General features: G+C 38.9%; 1 protein-coding gene across 1 annotated transcript in view; it reads right to left on the bottom strand.

Annotated features, from left to right (window-relative positions):
* The window catches only part of agbl4 (AGBL carboxypeptidase 4), a 328,580-nt gene that overhangs the window by 91,737 nt on the left and 221,479 nt on the right, over positions 1–15,364 (bottom strand). The window contains exon 6 of the mRNA XM_089119770.1: positions 14,919–14,958. Coding sequence (XP_088975896.1) covers positions 14,919–14,958 — 40 coding nt within the window. The remainder of the gene's footprint in view (positions 1–14,918; positions 14,959–15,364) is intronic.

Below are 15,364 nucleotides of genomic sequence, written 5' to 3'. Positions count from 1 at the left end.
TCAAAACATTTTAGACCCTGTTTATACCTGTATTTAGTGTCAACCATGATCCGATCGACCAAAACACTTCTTCATACCAGGTGTAAACAGGGCCAAAGTTTAGTGCTTCCAGTTACCCAACATGCTTTGCAGCTGGGTCAGTTCTGACCAGGTTTGGATCAAACTGCATAAAGAGACTTCTAGAATTATTCTAAATGGGTTTGCAAATATATTCTTTGTCAGTAAAAGGTCCAGATACATATGTAGTATTAATTAGAATCATGCCTTTAAATACCGCTTATAGGAGGGGCACACAATCCGGTTCCTGGAGATCTACTTCCTGCAAAGTTCAGCTCTAAACCTGATCAAACACACCTGAACCAGCTAATCCAGATCTTCAGGAGCACTTGATAATTACAGGTAGGTCTGTTGAGCTGGAACTCCTAGATCTCCAGGAACAGGATTGGGCACCCCTGGCTTATAGCAATAGCTATAAAAATCTCTCTCTATCTTTTGGAGAAATTGTTGTCGGATATTATTAGACTCTAAACTGCCACTTGCTTTTGAAAGCATATTTCAAAACATTCCACTTATACTCTAAGAAATGTGATTCAGTCCAGCAGCCCCAACATGGAAAGACTGTAGGATGAATGCGCCATTGTTGCATTCTTTTGAATTGAACTGCAGATTCATCACAATGTTTTGTATGTGGTCTATTATGTGGAACATCAACTTGAGTGTAAGGATCACAAGTCGAGGATGAAAAAGGCCCATGCCTGCCTGCTAGCACACTGTGGATTTCCATCGCCATAGGTATCCACAGCTGCTTCTCCGTTAATGGGTTTTCAATATCTCTCATATCCCTGTTATACGGCATAAGAAAAATCTTTCAGGCAGCCAATCATTACCATAATCGATTCATTCACCTATTACTTTTGTTCTGCACCAATAGTCTCAGCTGAATGCTGCGAGGGAAGGGGTTTTCTTCAGGATCACTGCCGATTCTGATTCTGTATCAGTGTTTCTGCCAGCATGCTGTTTTGCTATCCCTGCCATTCTCTTTTCCTTGTTTCTCTTCAAATGACAAAGGCTGTCTGACAGAGAAGAAACATTTTGTTATTGTAAAACAGGCAGGTTGTTATACAAAAGGACAGATTTCTTCACTTGTACTTTAATAACGAGAGAGGCACAGTCAATAAATGGCACTAACAATTCGTTCTGCTTCGCCTGCCGTAATTGAAAAGTAAGTGATGCAGAACTTTGGATGGTTTGCCCTTTCTTCTTTTTTTCTCCCCATTTATTTCCTTTCATTTTATGTCACTGTTTGAGTCAGATCTGCCATCAAGTCCTGAGCCGAAAGTGCAGAGAAGAAGTTTTCGACGTGGGCTTACGGACCGCAGGATCCAAAGGGGCCAACAGACAGAATGTACTGTTCTTTCTGTCCATCTATTCTGCTAAACGCCAAATCTGCAAAATGACAGTGATTGTGTCATGACCTCTGTGGACAGCAAAAAGAACATCTGAATGGCTGAAGAGATCTGGGTGGACTGGGGCCCTTGGCGCGTTGCTGGGCAGAGTGGTGTAACTGATGCACTGTCAGTGGACTTTGCAGGGACGGGGATCAGCGCGCAGCGAAAGGATTATTCTTAATCTAATCTGCTCCTCAATGGTTGGCTTGTCCTGCACTCAGAGTCGCTCCAATAAGACTACCCAGATCCCTTGGCTGATGCATTCAAGTGGCACCAGTTCAGGACAGAATGTATCAAATGTCAATTCAGTGGAATTCCAAACTGTTGTGAGCAAATTTCCAGCAAACAGGTCTGGAATTACATGAAAATGCTGTCATGATTTACTCATGTCCTTTTAAACCTGTATGACTGACTTTCTTTAAAAAAAAAAAAATCTGAATTTCAGTTTTTGTCCATACAATACAGCAAAAGTCAATGGGCCCTAAACCAACACTGCTCCACATTGACTTCTTTTGTATTTTGACCGGATATGACCAGTAAACGTGTAACAGGAAAAAAGCAAATGGATTCCGATTTTATCAGATCGGATTCAGGCCTCACTCATACTGTGTGTATATATATATATATATATATATATATATATATATATATATATATATATATATATATATATATATTTATATATATAAATGAAAGTCCAAAAAAATATTACCGGAAACAAATCCTGGTCAAATAGGTTATATGGGCAATTGTGTAGAATTGGTTCAAAGTTGGAGTTGGAAACATCTTGAAAAGAAAATACTTTTTCCATATAAAGTATTATTTTTAAAGTAGGCCAATACATTTGATCATACATATTTCAAAGTTAAGGATTCATTATTTTGATATGTGCATTGCATTAGCTTGCATTGTATAACAATTGATTAGTTTATTTTTGACAAAACATACTATATATTTAACCTATGAGCAGCGGGATGATGTAAGCGTGTCGTCAAAAAATTCAGAAAATCGGATTTGGGCATCAAGACCTGCAGTGTAAATGCAGCCATAGTTATCTTAGGACATGAGTAAATTATGACAGAATTATGACAAAAGGTCAGTTTTTCAAAACTCTTCACACCATTGGTACAGCAGGAAATTCCACATCAAAAATCTACTAAAACTAAGCTAAATAAAAAGAAAAGAAAAAAAAAACACTTCACTTTCATAACACTAGCAAAGGTTCTCGCCCAAAATACACACTTCAACATTTATAAACTCAACAACCTAAAAAAGATTTTTTTTCAAATTACATTAAGTTTTTATAGTATTCCTTTACAAAACAATAATGCCAGCTCTATACTGTTTAGAATTCACTGGAGTGTAAAATGGTCAATGTTTATCACAGTACAAAATTATTTCTAAGCTGTCCTCTTTTGTATCGATGGTAATGAAATCGAAAGACTGTTGCAGCTACTATGACGAAGTACTAAATGTCTCAAAGCTTGTCTACTCTTCTGCTACACATAGTATAGTATACACTTTTTCTTTACAAAACAGTACATACTTATAGGGCATAGTATAAGTAGGGAAATTAGGATGCAACATGTCACCTGTGAAGGTGTGAAGGCTAAATCTAATTGTTTTGATATTCATTTTCTAGATTTGGAATGTATTTCACTATGGCATTACTATAGAAATGTAACAAATTGTTGTCTTATTCAGTTTGTATTATGTTAGGTTTTGAACTTAAGTTTAACAGTTTTGAAAAAAAAAAGAATGTAAACATGTAAATTGGCCCACATACTGCAGTTGTGCGAAAAAATGACCCAAGTAAAGTGTCTTGGCAATTATATCAAAAAATGTATAAATTGCAAGATAACATTTTAGTTTCATGCTACTTTGTGCTAAGTCATTTCCTAAATTTTAAATGCTCTCCGTCATTTTGACAGATAAATATAAAGTAATGCATTTTCCTTCTTTAGAAAAATCCTCACAGTAAAAGGTAATAGAGATTATACGTTACAGGTCCATCAAAACAAGGACAAAGAGATTCAAGGGCAGTTTCTTCCGCAGAGCCATAACCACCATGGACTCTAATATGCACTGATCCCTTTCTGCTACATACACATATACATGTCTATACACTCTGGGGTTGCTATTTATTTATTTTTTGGCATTACTTTGAAACGAACAGGTTTAGTGCAATATATTTTTTATAAGTGCAATATTTAAACTTGACTAAAAACTGTTTTTGTACTAAATATTTAGATACCGGCAAGTACGGTGGAAAAAACTCATGTGATATTGTGTTTATCAGGTGACCATATTTCAAGGCAGTCTTTTTCGTGCACTTTCACAGAAGAAAAAGTCTCATATAGCAGAGCATGGTGCTAAAGATCATGGGTTCGATATCCAGAGAACTAAAAAATGGCATTATAATGTTTTTCTGATTCATTAAAGAGCCCCTATCATAGCATTTGAAATGTTCCTATTTTTGTTTTAGGAGTTCCCAAAAACGATTTAACGTGCATGCAAGGATAAAAAAACACTTTATTTGTCTTATAATATGCATTTATTTTTAACTGATCTGCACAGCTCTAGGGGGCGCTGATGAGAACACAAAAGTGGAAATCAGCGAAGAAGTGACTAGAGTTGCCAAGTGCCCCTTTAAACCCGAGCACGACAAACAAAAATGATATCAATGCGACTGATATTGCTTATTTGTAGTGGAATGCAACACTTCCTGGTCCTGTTCAGTTCATATTATTCTTATAAATTAAAAAAAAATAACATATACTAGAGGGAAAGCTAAAGGTTTGTAGGTATGTCCTCAAGATTTCCAAGTCATCTGCTGACACGAGACAGTCATGTCATTATGAATTGTAGAACACGATCAAAAAACTCTCACGCAAAACTCATGAAAACAGATCAATTAACACCGCGGCTTTGTCCGGCGCTCTCTCGCACGACGCGGTTATCAAACAATGAGTACTTGAACTGAGCGTCTGCTCCCCCTCCACCTCTAAACACACACTTAGACTGGTGATGGCGCCTCATAAACTGTTTGGCAGTGTCGACATTATCAGCGGCTCAGAGTCAGACATCATGTCCCTCCAATTAGAGCTTCACAGCTCCCCTCATTCATCTTTATTGGTGATACATTAGCCACCATTAAATAAAAGACATGGGATAATCTCCATAATGATGTGGATGATGAAGCCCAGTGTCGGAGCGGGAGGTAGGAGCTCTGTGACTAGAATAGGAAAGAGGGTGGGTGTCGGGCGAGATGATAGCGGTGGGCCTGTTTTGGGTCAGTGCCTGGGAGAGGAGGAGGATGGTGATGAAGGTGGGGAGGGATGGACATGAGGAGCTGTGACAGCAGCATTAGCTGGGAACACATTAGCCATTACCACGCAGCCAATCAAAACAGCACACCTGTGCCAATCGGGGAGACGGACAGACGCTAGCCCAGGTGCGCGTGTGTACACGAGCGTCAGTGCGGGCTGGCTAAGTATAGAACCAGACGGTGCGCTCCAAACCTGCCGTTTTTGCCAGAATCTGTGAAGCACAGAGGGGGACAGCAGGGACTGTTTAGAGAACATTAGAAAATATGGTTCAAAATAAAGGCACCAGCATGCCCGGGGAAAAAGAAGCCGTGCGCCGGCGGTCTGGAAAAAGTTGGCGATGTCATCTTCTATTGACCGACAACTTAAAAGGCGATGATCTCTTGTTTAATTGAACTGCCCTTAATTACGTTACTTTATTTTGTCCTTTAATTAGTGCCTCATGAATAATTGATTAGCCGTGAAGTCATCAGTCGGGCAATACAAAAAGTGATAGCGCGTGAAATGAACAGTAGCCCCGAAACAGAGCTCCGCTCGGCTCTGTTAGTCACTGCCCTGAGACAGACTTCAAAACTGACAGCCCGAGCAGACGCAAACTATATTGTATAACTGCTCTTCAATCCCGTCATCAAATATTTACAGGGGTATCATTGCAAGCATGGAGTCCCGCTGTGTATTCTCAGAGCGGCGGCAGGGGGGACATTGATCTTCCTTTTAAAGAACAAACGAAGGCTTCGGAGATGTTTCTTATGCTTCGGGCCTGTTCGGTGCGCTTCATCTATTTTTCTCTGGGGCGTACGCTATTGATCCGGTCAGGTCAAGAAATCTGCATCACCCCCCAAACCTATAAATACGATCTCTGGACTGCATATTAATATATGGAAGACTAGACTGCGCTGTTCCCCTTCGTCCTGGATCATTTCAGACTCGCACTGCATGTCAGACACTTCATTTATCCTCATTCTGCGCAAAAAATAAACGGGGAATATTTGATTGCTTGGAAGTGATTACTGGATCCATCTGTGTGATAAAGACATGTCAGAAAGAAATCACACCGGGTCCACTAGCATAGATGACCATGTATATTCATTATGCGTTTGTCTTAGATTTAGATATAGATATAGACTGTCAGGTTGAAGCAAAATGAAGCATTTCATATTTATTTACAGAACAAAATTATATAAAGGTGATTACCATAACAGTTAAAATATTACACAATTGCGCATCATTTGTTTTGAGTAAATTTCAGAGGTCTAAAATTAAGTAAAATCTACTTAACTTAGCAACATAATGTTGATTAAAGTGAGTAAACTTACAGTAACATTTCAGATTACAGAACGACTCTTACTTACAAATCTGATGTAATAGGATAACACACCGTAAACACCCCAATAATATGATTTTACGTAATGTATAATCTTCCTTGATCCAAAAATATGACCTAATAAAATATGTACATTTACGAATCTGCAGACCCACACCTCAGCATGATAAACACGATAGTGTTCAAAATCAATCGTATAGACAGACAGACAGACAGATAGACAGATACAGTAGATAGATAGATAGAGAGAGAGAGAGAGAGAGAGAGAGAGAGAGAGAGAGAGAGAGATGAGAGAGAGAGAGAGAGAGAACGACAGAGAGATAGATAGATAGATAGATAGATAGATAGATAGATAGAGAGAGAGAGAGAGAGATAGAACGACAGAAAGTTAGAGAGAACGACAGAATGATAGATAGATAGATAGAGAGAGAGAGAGAGAGAGAGAGAGAGAGAGAGAGAGAGAGAGAGAGAGAGAGAGAGAGAGAGAGAGAGAGAGAGAACGAGATAGAGAGAGAGAGAGAGAGAGAGAGAGAGAGAGAGAGAGAGAGAGAGAGAGAGAGAGAGAGAGAGAGAGAGAGAGAGAGAGAGAGAGAGAGAGAGAGAACGAGAGAGAGCGAGAGAGAACGAGATAATGAATGAAGAGAGACAGAGAGAGAGAGAGAGAGACAGAGAGATAGATAGAGAGAGAGAGAGAGAGAGAGAGAGAGAGAGAGAGAGAGAGAGAGAGAGAGAGAGAGAGAGACAGAGAGAGAGAGAGAGAGAGAGAGAGAGAGAGAGAGAGAGAGAGAGAGAGAGAGAGAGAGAGAGAGAGAGAGAGAGAGAGAGAGAGAGAGAGAGAGAGAGAGAGAGAGAGAGAGAGAGAGAGAGAGAGAGAGAGAACGACGAGAACGACAGATAGATAGATAGAACGATAGATAGAACGATAGAACGATAGAACGATAGATGAGATAGATAGAGAGAGAGAGAGAGAGAGAGAGAGAGAGAGAGAGAGAGAGAGAGAGAGAGAGAGAGAGAGAGAGAGACAGAGACAGATAGATAGATAGAACGACAGATAGATAGATAGAACGACAGAATGATTGATAGAACGACAGAATGATAGATAGATAGATAGATAGATAGATAGATAGATAGATAGATAGATAGATAGATAGATAGATAGATAGATAGATAGAACGACAGAATGACAGATATATAGATAGAATGACAGATATATAGATAGAACGATAGATAGAACGATAGATAGAACGATAGATAGATAGATAGATAGATAGATAGATAGATAGATAGATAGATAGATAGATAGATAGATAGATAGATAGATAGATAGATAGATAGATAGATAGATAGATAGATAGATAGATAGATAGATAGATAGATAGATAGATAGATAGATCAGAAATAATGTCACATTGCTCTGTTATATTGCTGACTTAGATTTTGCTGATTTGCTATTAGATGAGACATCTGATAACAAGAAGGCCCCACACACTCACAGTGACATCACACTTCAGGAGCAATTCTTGTCATCCTGGTTCTCATTCTCTCTCTCAGCTCTTCAGCCCTAATGGGAAGTGACATAATGTTTATGTAGAGTAGCTAATTTCTTGTCCAGATTTACTAGGTGTGCTAATATGACAGCGGTAAAATGAAGGCCTATAGTTGGCCATCACGCTCTAACGTTCGAGTGTGTGTGGGTGGATCCGATAACAGGGCAGCGGCAGGTGGAGCGTGAGAGCGAACCGCTCTTTGTTGAGCCGACACAAACATAAACACACACCAACGCATGCCACCATTTCACCAGGAAAAGAATTAATGAAGTGACCCTGCAAACGAGGCCTGCCGGTAACCAGGTAACCGCATCAAGTCTCTGCTCAAGCTAGCAGCAGAGAACCAATAGAAGAAATCAGCAGAGAACAAGCGGGGGCAGTTCAGTGCGAGTGGCGATATAGTCTCACAGAATAATACATGTTTGTCCCTTTCTGCTGTGTAGCTTCCTCATCTCTATTATTCACTCGCTAGCAGCAATCCAGTGGTCATTGTTTTAAAAGTCAATGTGAATTTGTCCTTTGCAATACATTTTACTTCCACAATTTGATGTACAGTAGTTGTGAATGAAACAATATTCAATGATAAAATATGTAAACAAAGTTTGGGGTCACTAAGATTTTAGAAATGTTTTTGAAAGAAGTCTCTTATGCTCACCAAGGAATATTAGGAGAAATATTATTAAAATTTAAAAATAAATTGTTTTCATTTCTGTGATGGCAAAGCTGAATTATATATTATTATATATATGAATTATGATTTATTATATGCTGATTTGATATTTAAGAAACATTTCTCATTATTATCAGTGTTGAAAGTAGTTGAGTATTTCATAACAATGTAAATGAGAGAGAGAGAGAGAGAGAGAGAGAGAGAGAGAGAGAGAGAGAGAGAGAGAGAGAGAGAGAGAGATCGGTGATTGGCACAACCTTTTACCCAGTATGCATTGCAGCTGGGGTCAACTCAGATGGGCTATATATGGTGTCCGAAACTATAGTTGATATTATTGAGTGCACTTATTCAATCCCACAATGCACCACAAGGTCTTCCGGTGCACTCAGTGTCCGAATTCACTCACTCAAATGAACTATATTAGTTGAGTACTAATGTAGGGAATAGTGTATGAGGGTATAGGGGACGATTTCTAACATTACTTTCTAAGAATATAAAACTAGGACTATAAAAGAGTTTGGTTAGGTTTATGTTTCACAGTAATATATATATATATATATTTTAATTTATTTATCAACTTTTTCAAAGCATTGTGCTCAATAATTTATTTACCATTGTTGAGATATATAGTCTTCTTCAAATAAAGCACACTGTTAGAAATTATATGATCAATGAGTTGTGACAACATGTGTTTTTACATTGCTTTAACTCATAGAAATAAGTTAAACAATTTATACTAGATTCAACTAATTTTTAAGTCAGTTTTATGTAATTTAAGTTGAAATGACTTAAACATCCAAGTTGACTACTTAAATATTTAAGGCAGCAACTTTTTTTTTTTTACAGTGGTCAGTTTTATACACTGTAAAAAAAATATTTTCAAAATTTGTTATCACGACATTTCTTCTTTTGTCAAATCAACTTAAATAATTTATTTAGTTCAGATAACTTATTATTTTGAGTTTCTCATGATTAAATTAATCTCCTTCTTTGTATTAACTCACTTTTTCCAGTTCAATCAACTTAAAATTTTAAGGCAACCATGTTACTTAATTTTTCAAGTTAAACCAACAATATTTTTTTTTTACAGTGTATCCACATGAACATGTCTATTAAAGTCAGTGGCACATACCTGAATGCTTGGTTTTAATGAACTGAAGATCAATGTTCATTGGACAAAAGTCTCTAAACGTGTTATTCTCGGTCCCAGCTGGATGCAGAGCTTCACTGGGAATCTATAAGGGCATCACACTATTTGCAATGGAAACAATACCATTTATGGCTTTCCCTGAATATATTTATGTCTCACATAGAACCCTGCCTTCTCTATATGACGATTTGAGTTCTCAAATGGGCAGGAACATTGTTTTGAAATGTAAGAGCAAAATCAATGTTGTCTGATGGTTCAACTTTGCAATCTATTTATTTTAGCCATCACAGTTCTGTCTTTTTCCTTACGCCACAAACAGTTCTGAGCTTGGTTCATTATGCATTTTCACTAGTAGTTTGTGAAGCAGCTTTCTCTAGCGACAAATAAACATCAGTACACTTTTGTCATTGACGAATGATTACCTGCTCTTGAAAAGCAGCAGCCGCCACTGCAGGAGATAACAAAAGGTCGCCCGACCTGAAATCTCGCTCTGTTTTTTCCCCCCCATATGGATTTGCCGCACTTGGCAACGGCAGCGGCCCTGGTGACAACGAAACAGTGCTCGCTGTCTAGTCTGCTAAAACACTATTTACATTTCCCAACAAATCTTCCCGTTTCTCACGCACACAAACACACGCATCCGCACAAATGGCAAGCCGTGAAAAGAGAAAGACAAGTTAATAGCAAACAGCACACTGCATTTTTCATTTAGTATCTTTAACGGGTTGTTTTGTTTTTCACACGGTGAACAGAAAAACCCATGGCTGATTATGTGAAGAAGGCGTGAAATTGTGATATTTGCATGGCTGGGGATATTAACTAGAGGCATTAGTTGTTGAAAAGCTTCAAGGCTGGGCTCCAGACATGTTTTTAAATAATGGTTTAATGATGCATATTTTACAAATATTTTCCAAGCCAGACTACCGGCGCACCCTGTCTCTCTCTCTCTCTCTCTCTCTCCTCCAGACTACATTAACGCTCATATTCTTTCTTCATTAACAGGCTCACAGCCCTTTCGCTATGCTCCTTTGTGTGCATTTGGAAAAAATCAACTGGAAAATAGACAGCATGAGGCAGCCGAACAGACGTTTTTAGTTTCTCTATTTCTGTGCGGACTTTACCAACCAACCGCTGCTCGTCATTTTGATTAGTTGTATTCGTTTTTAACCACCTTCCATCACTCAGTCACTGATTGGGATGTTGAGATGAAAAATCCACAAAGAAGTTTAAATGGGTTATGATCCCATCGCACTTGCTGTATTTTGCACTACATCTCCTCTCTTTCTCTAAGCCAGGCCTGGTCCCTCTGCTCCATTAAAGGCAGATCTCAGTGGTGCAGGTATTGGCCGCTGTGAGGTGCAGCTGTCTAAGTTGCCGCTTTGGCACCGAGTTACTGTGTCCAGACAGAAAAGCACAAACATCAGGGTGTCTGGCCACACGGCCCCAGTCCAGAGACCATCAGGCTCAGGCCTGTTTTACTGCTGGACGCCATACAGACACCATCACAGAAATGGCCAAGAAAACACTCAGGAACACATTTGCAGGCAGAGCAGTGGAACTGGCTGAGAATGTGTTTTATACATTTATATCAGAGGGCCACTGAAGCTAGTCACTCAAAAGAGGAGATTCACTGAATATGTGACATCACAGTCTGGTCTCATAGGTAAATCTGATTGAAAATATAATTAAATGTATCATAAATGCAAAAGAATTCAATGATTTTGTATTAGGTTAACTAAGGATTTGTACACATTAGTACATTTCAGTGCTGTCGTTACTTTAATAAAAAAATGCTGGGTTGTTTTAACCCAATTTTGGGTCAAATATGGACAAACCCAGCCATTGGGTTTCATTTTTAAATTACATTTGAGTTTGTCCATATTTGACCCAAAAATTGGGTTAAAACAACCCAGCATTGTTTAAAGTGTGTACATTTCAGTGCAAACTTAAAGGGATACTCCACTTTTTTTTTAAATAGACTCATTTTCCAACTCCCCCAGAGTTAAACAGTTCCATTCAGCAGATTTTCTGATATTTAGAAGAATATCAGTACCCAGACAGTTTTTCCTACTATGGAAGTCAATGAGACCAGATACTTTCTGGTTATTGATATTCTTCTAAATATCAGAAAATCGGCTGAATGCATTTGAAAAAGGTGAAACTCAACTGTTTAACTCTGGGGGAGTTGTAAAATGAGCCTATTTCCAAAAAAAAAGTGGAGTATCCCTTTAAGTAATTGTACCTGTGGTAGAACTTTGCGTAAAAATACAGATAAAATCACTTTGGACATTACTGTAGCTCAAACATTATCCAAAAGCAATTACAGTGGTAGAAAAATCACTGTAATGCACATCTTTAAATGACACTGCTGTGTAATGAACTAATTCATAATATATCATTTTAATATATCATATATACACATTTCACAAACAAATGTTTAAAATATACATTAAACAAAGATAATTAGATAATATATAAAATGAAAAGAATATAATTCTAATTAGTTCATTTTATTTCATAATTAGTTTATTTCATGCTTTGTGTTGTGCCAGGTGTAAAAGTGTCAATGAAAGAGCAGCTGAACAGAACAACAGCATTAAACGCTGTTTTTCTCCGACTGGGAACCTTTACAGGCTCTCATTACAGAGATGATTTACATATATCCACACACAGATGAAGACATGAGAGCACGCGTGTGTGTGTCTAGCACTGAACAAGAGCTCACAGCGTTTGAGGAGATCTGAAGGTTGTCTATCGGTTCTCAGAGCAGTGAGCTTGCACATCTCTCTCCAAGTCTCATGAATGTAATTGACCTTTTTTTTTTTTCCTGTACCGCTGCTGAGATGGTGGCCATGGGGGGGTGGGGGGTGGGCTATGACACAGAGACTAAACACCAGCCAAGCAAAGTTAATTGTCCAGCTGAACAATAACGCAATGGAGACTGCAGATATGAAAAGGGCATTCAAATCAATAGATCGACAATAGCCTTTCCGAAAAGATGGCTGAACTCAATTTTCTGGCCGTGGACACCCTCTAAGCTCCAGACACACTGCAGACCCCCCTCCTTTAAGACCACCACGACCCTTCAATCACAGCGCCCAAACCTCCTCCACAAACAGAGGCTTGTGGTTTGTACTTGCAAAGCTTCTTTTTCCTTTGCTACTTTTATATTATTTAGATTATTTTATACATTTTTTGCCCACACACGCACACACACGTTTCCATGTTTTATGAGGACTTCCCAATAGACATAATGATTTTTATACTGTACAAACTGCATGTATATTCTATCCCCATACACTAACCCTACCCATCACAAAAAAAAACTTTGTACGTTTTTAGATTTTAAAAACACTTTGTTTAGTATGATTTATAAGCTGGTTTACTCGTGGGGACCATTAGGTCAAAATTTACTGGTATTACTTAGATATAATTTCTATTGTTTCAATAAATGTTTACTACAGTGATTTCACTTGAATTCTGAATTGCAATTAGTCTGCTTTCATATATGCACGACATATAACAGTACAATATGCAAATAAATGCAAGAAAGCAGACAAATTGCAATTATTTGTAAAAAGTAAGTAAGAAAAAATGTATTTGTATAGCACTTTTCTCAGATGAAGATCACAAAGTGCTTCACAACAACATACTGAGCATACTGAACTGTAATAGCATTTATTTGCATACTGGATTGTTATTGGTCTCTTATTTCGTGCATGTATTTAACTATTTAGCTGCCATTCCAATGTTGAAAAAAAAAATGTCACTGATGTCACTGATGCCAAAAAGCATTTAATTTACACAAAACTGCCTCGAAAAACCTACAGTAAACTTCAATAAAACTTTACCAATCTATTCCTTTCATTTTAGATACACCTTCCTTCATCATTCCCCCCCCCCCCCCCCGCCACTAACGTCGTGTTTAGTTTGCGTTCTGCATTGCGATGGGAACGGTGGGCGAGGCTAATCATTCTTTAGCTGTTCTGGCCTTAGAAAGGTCAGCTGTTTGAAATGTCAGGCTTCAATGGAGCCAGATTCACATCGTGCTGCTCAAGTGTCCAATTAAAGAGGGTCTGGCAAGGGTTGAGTGGGAAGCACTCTTCACACAGGAGAGCTAATGAGGGGGCCAGGGCACCGAGACCCCCCTCGGCACTGATCTACAGGGCCTCGACCACGGCGGCAGATCCCGACCGAAGGGCTGGCACTCGGAGTACTGAGAAGACCTCCAAGGGCACCGGGGAGGACATGGCTTGATCTCATTAAGAACTATAGATACATGTATGTTAATTTTCATCATCCCTTTCACACACACTTATGTAATATGTGGATAGGTCGACGTGTCCTGTTGCGATATCTGTCTCAGTCATCTAAGAGTGCAAGCTGCTTTCCATATAGCAGGAAAACAAGTTTCCGTCACATTCAGCGCGGACACACGCAGGTCAAAGGTCACCGCAGTCGCATATACACTTTGAATACACATCGAATCCTAATAAGAAGCCAGGCTGCAGGCTCACAGAGGAAGACAGGGACGGATGAGCTCATTTACAGGGGTGATTCTTCATTTACAGCAACTAAAATACCCCGTTCACCTCATCAATAAGTCATTAGGCCCATCTGTAGTCCGGTGATCTACTACCAGTTTAGCAGTTGTGTTTTCAGCGGTTAGTTTTAATAACTGCATTCGGGGAGTTCTAGATCAGCAAAAAGCGCAACGGCTCTCCAGAGCCCCTCTGCAGTCTGCTTGTGCGCAATTGTGGAGGTTTTATGAAGAAAAAGTAGATTTTACTGCTCGCTGAAATCAGCAAAATTACCCTCCCAAAATGGCAAGGGGAACAGAAACATGAGGTAATATTTTTATTTTTTATTTTCATTATATAACCCCAAACAAGGTAAGCTAAAAATCATGTTGCACCGTGCATGTCTTTTGTAGAGTTGTGAAGGTCAGCGGTACAGTCTTGTGTGGCTTTGGGTAACAGATGCTGAGCAAAGCTGGGAAAATTAGCCTACTCCACGTGCCTTACATAAACATTATTTTAATCAAAGTGTATTAGAGCAGCCAGATATTTTAGACATATGGGGGCTGCATCCTTCCTGGCTACCCCATCTGTCTCTCCCAGAGCTCTGAATGCAGTTTCAGCCATCACCCAGATGCACTGAAAAAACATTCAGCTTCCCATTGAGACGCAGAAGCGGAGGCTGTACCCGCTGCTCTGGGACAGGCACGCCCGGGCTGCTACGAAGGGACCAAGAAAACGCTGAGAAAAGAAATGGCGAGAAAAGGCCTCTTTTTGGGGGTGCAGCTGATGCTTGTTGTGAGAAGAGAAGTCATAAAGAGTGACGCCCTCTTTGAACACGCAGCAACCCTGTCTGTGAATCCAATGTTGTTGTGTGGTGTAGTGTGCAGTGAATAACAAACACACATGCACACAAAGCAAAACTTGCATACTCACCAGGGTTGGTGATGGTCAGAAGATCCAGCCTTCGTTGTTGCTGAAAAAGATATAAAGAGACATCAGAGATCTTTTGTCAGAGAGATGAAACTAAGATTTTTTTTTTCATTTTTCAAAGTCTGTACTGTCTGCCTGTAAAGCGCATTTTGCTCTCTATCTCTCTCTGGAGAGATAAAAGTGTGTCATGCGTTTTACATCAGTTTTATGTAAATACATATGCATATATATCACTCTATAAAACACAACGTTTCTAATCTTACGCTTCTTTTAAAGCCTATTCACAGCAAAAGAGTTATATATGATTATATAGAGTTATATATTATATAACCCACAATCATCAAGAGTGATACATCAATCAGACGTTTTGTATACCATAGAAATCTCAATTGTGCCAAAAGTGACCTCCAGTGACCATCCACTCCCAAAAAGCATTAGGAATGGTGTAG

The sequence above is a fragment of the Pimephales promelas genome, chromosome 14 (genome assembly GCF_988280905.1).
Source record: "Pimephales promelas chromosome 14, fPimPro1.hap1.1, whole genome shotgun sequence".
Taxonomy (NCBI): domain Eukaryota; kingdom Metazoa; phylum Chordata; class Actinopteri; order Cypriniformes; family Leuciscidae; genus Pimephales; species Pimephales promelas.
The sequence above is the reverse complement of the archived record's forward strand: the minus strand, read 5'-3'. Positions and strand labels throughout refer to the sequence as shown.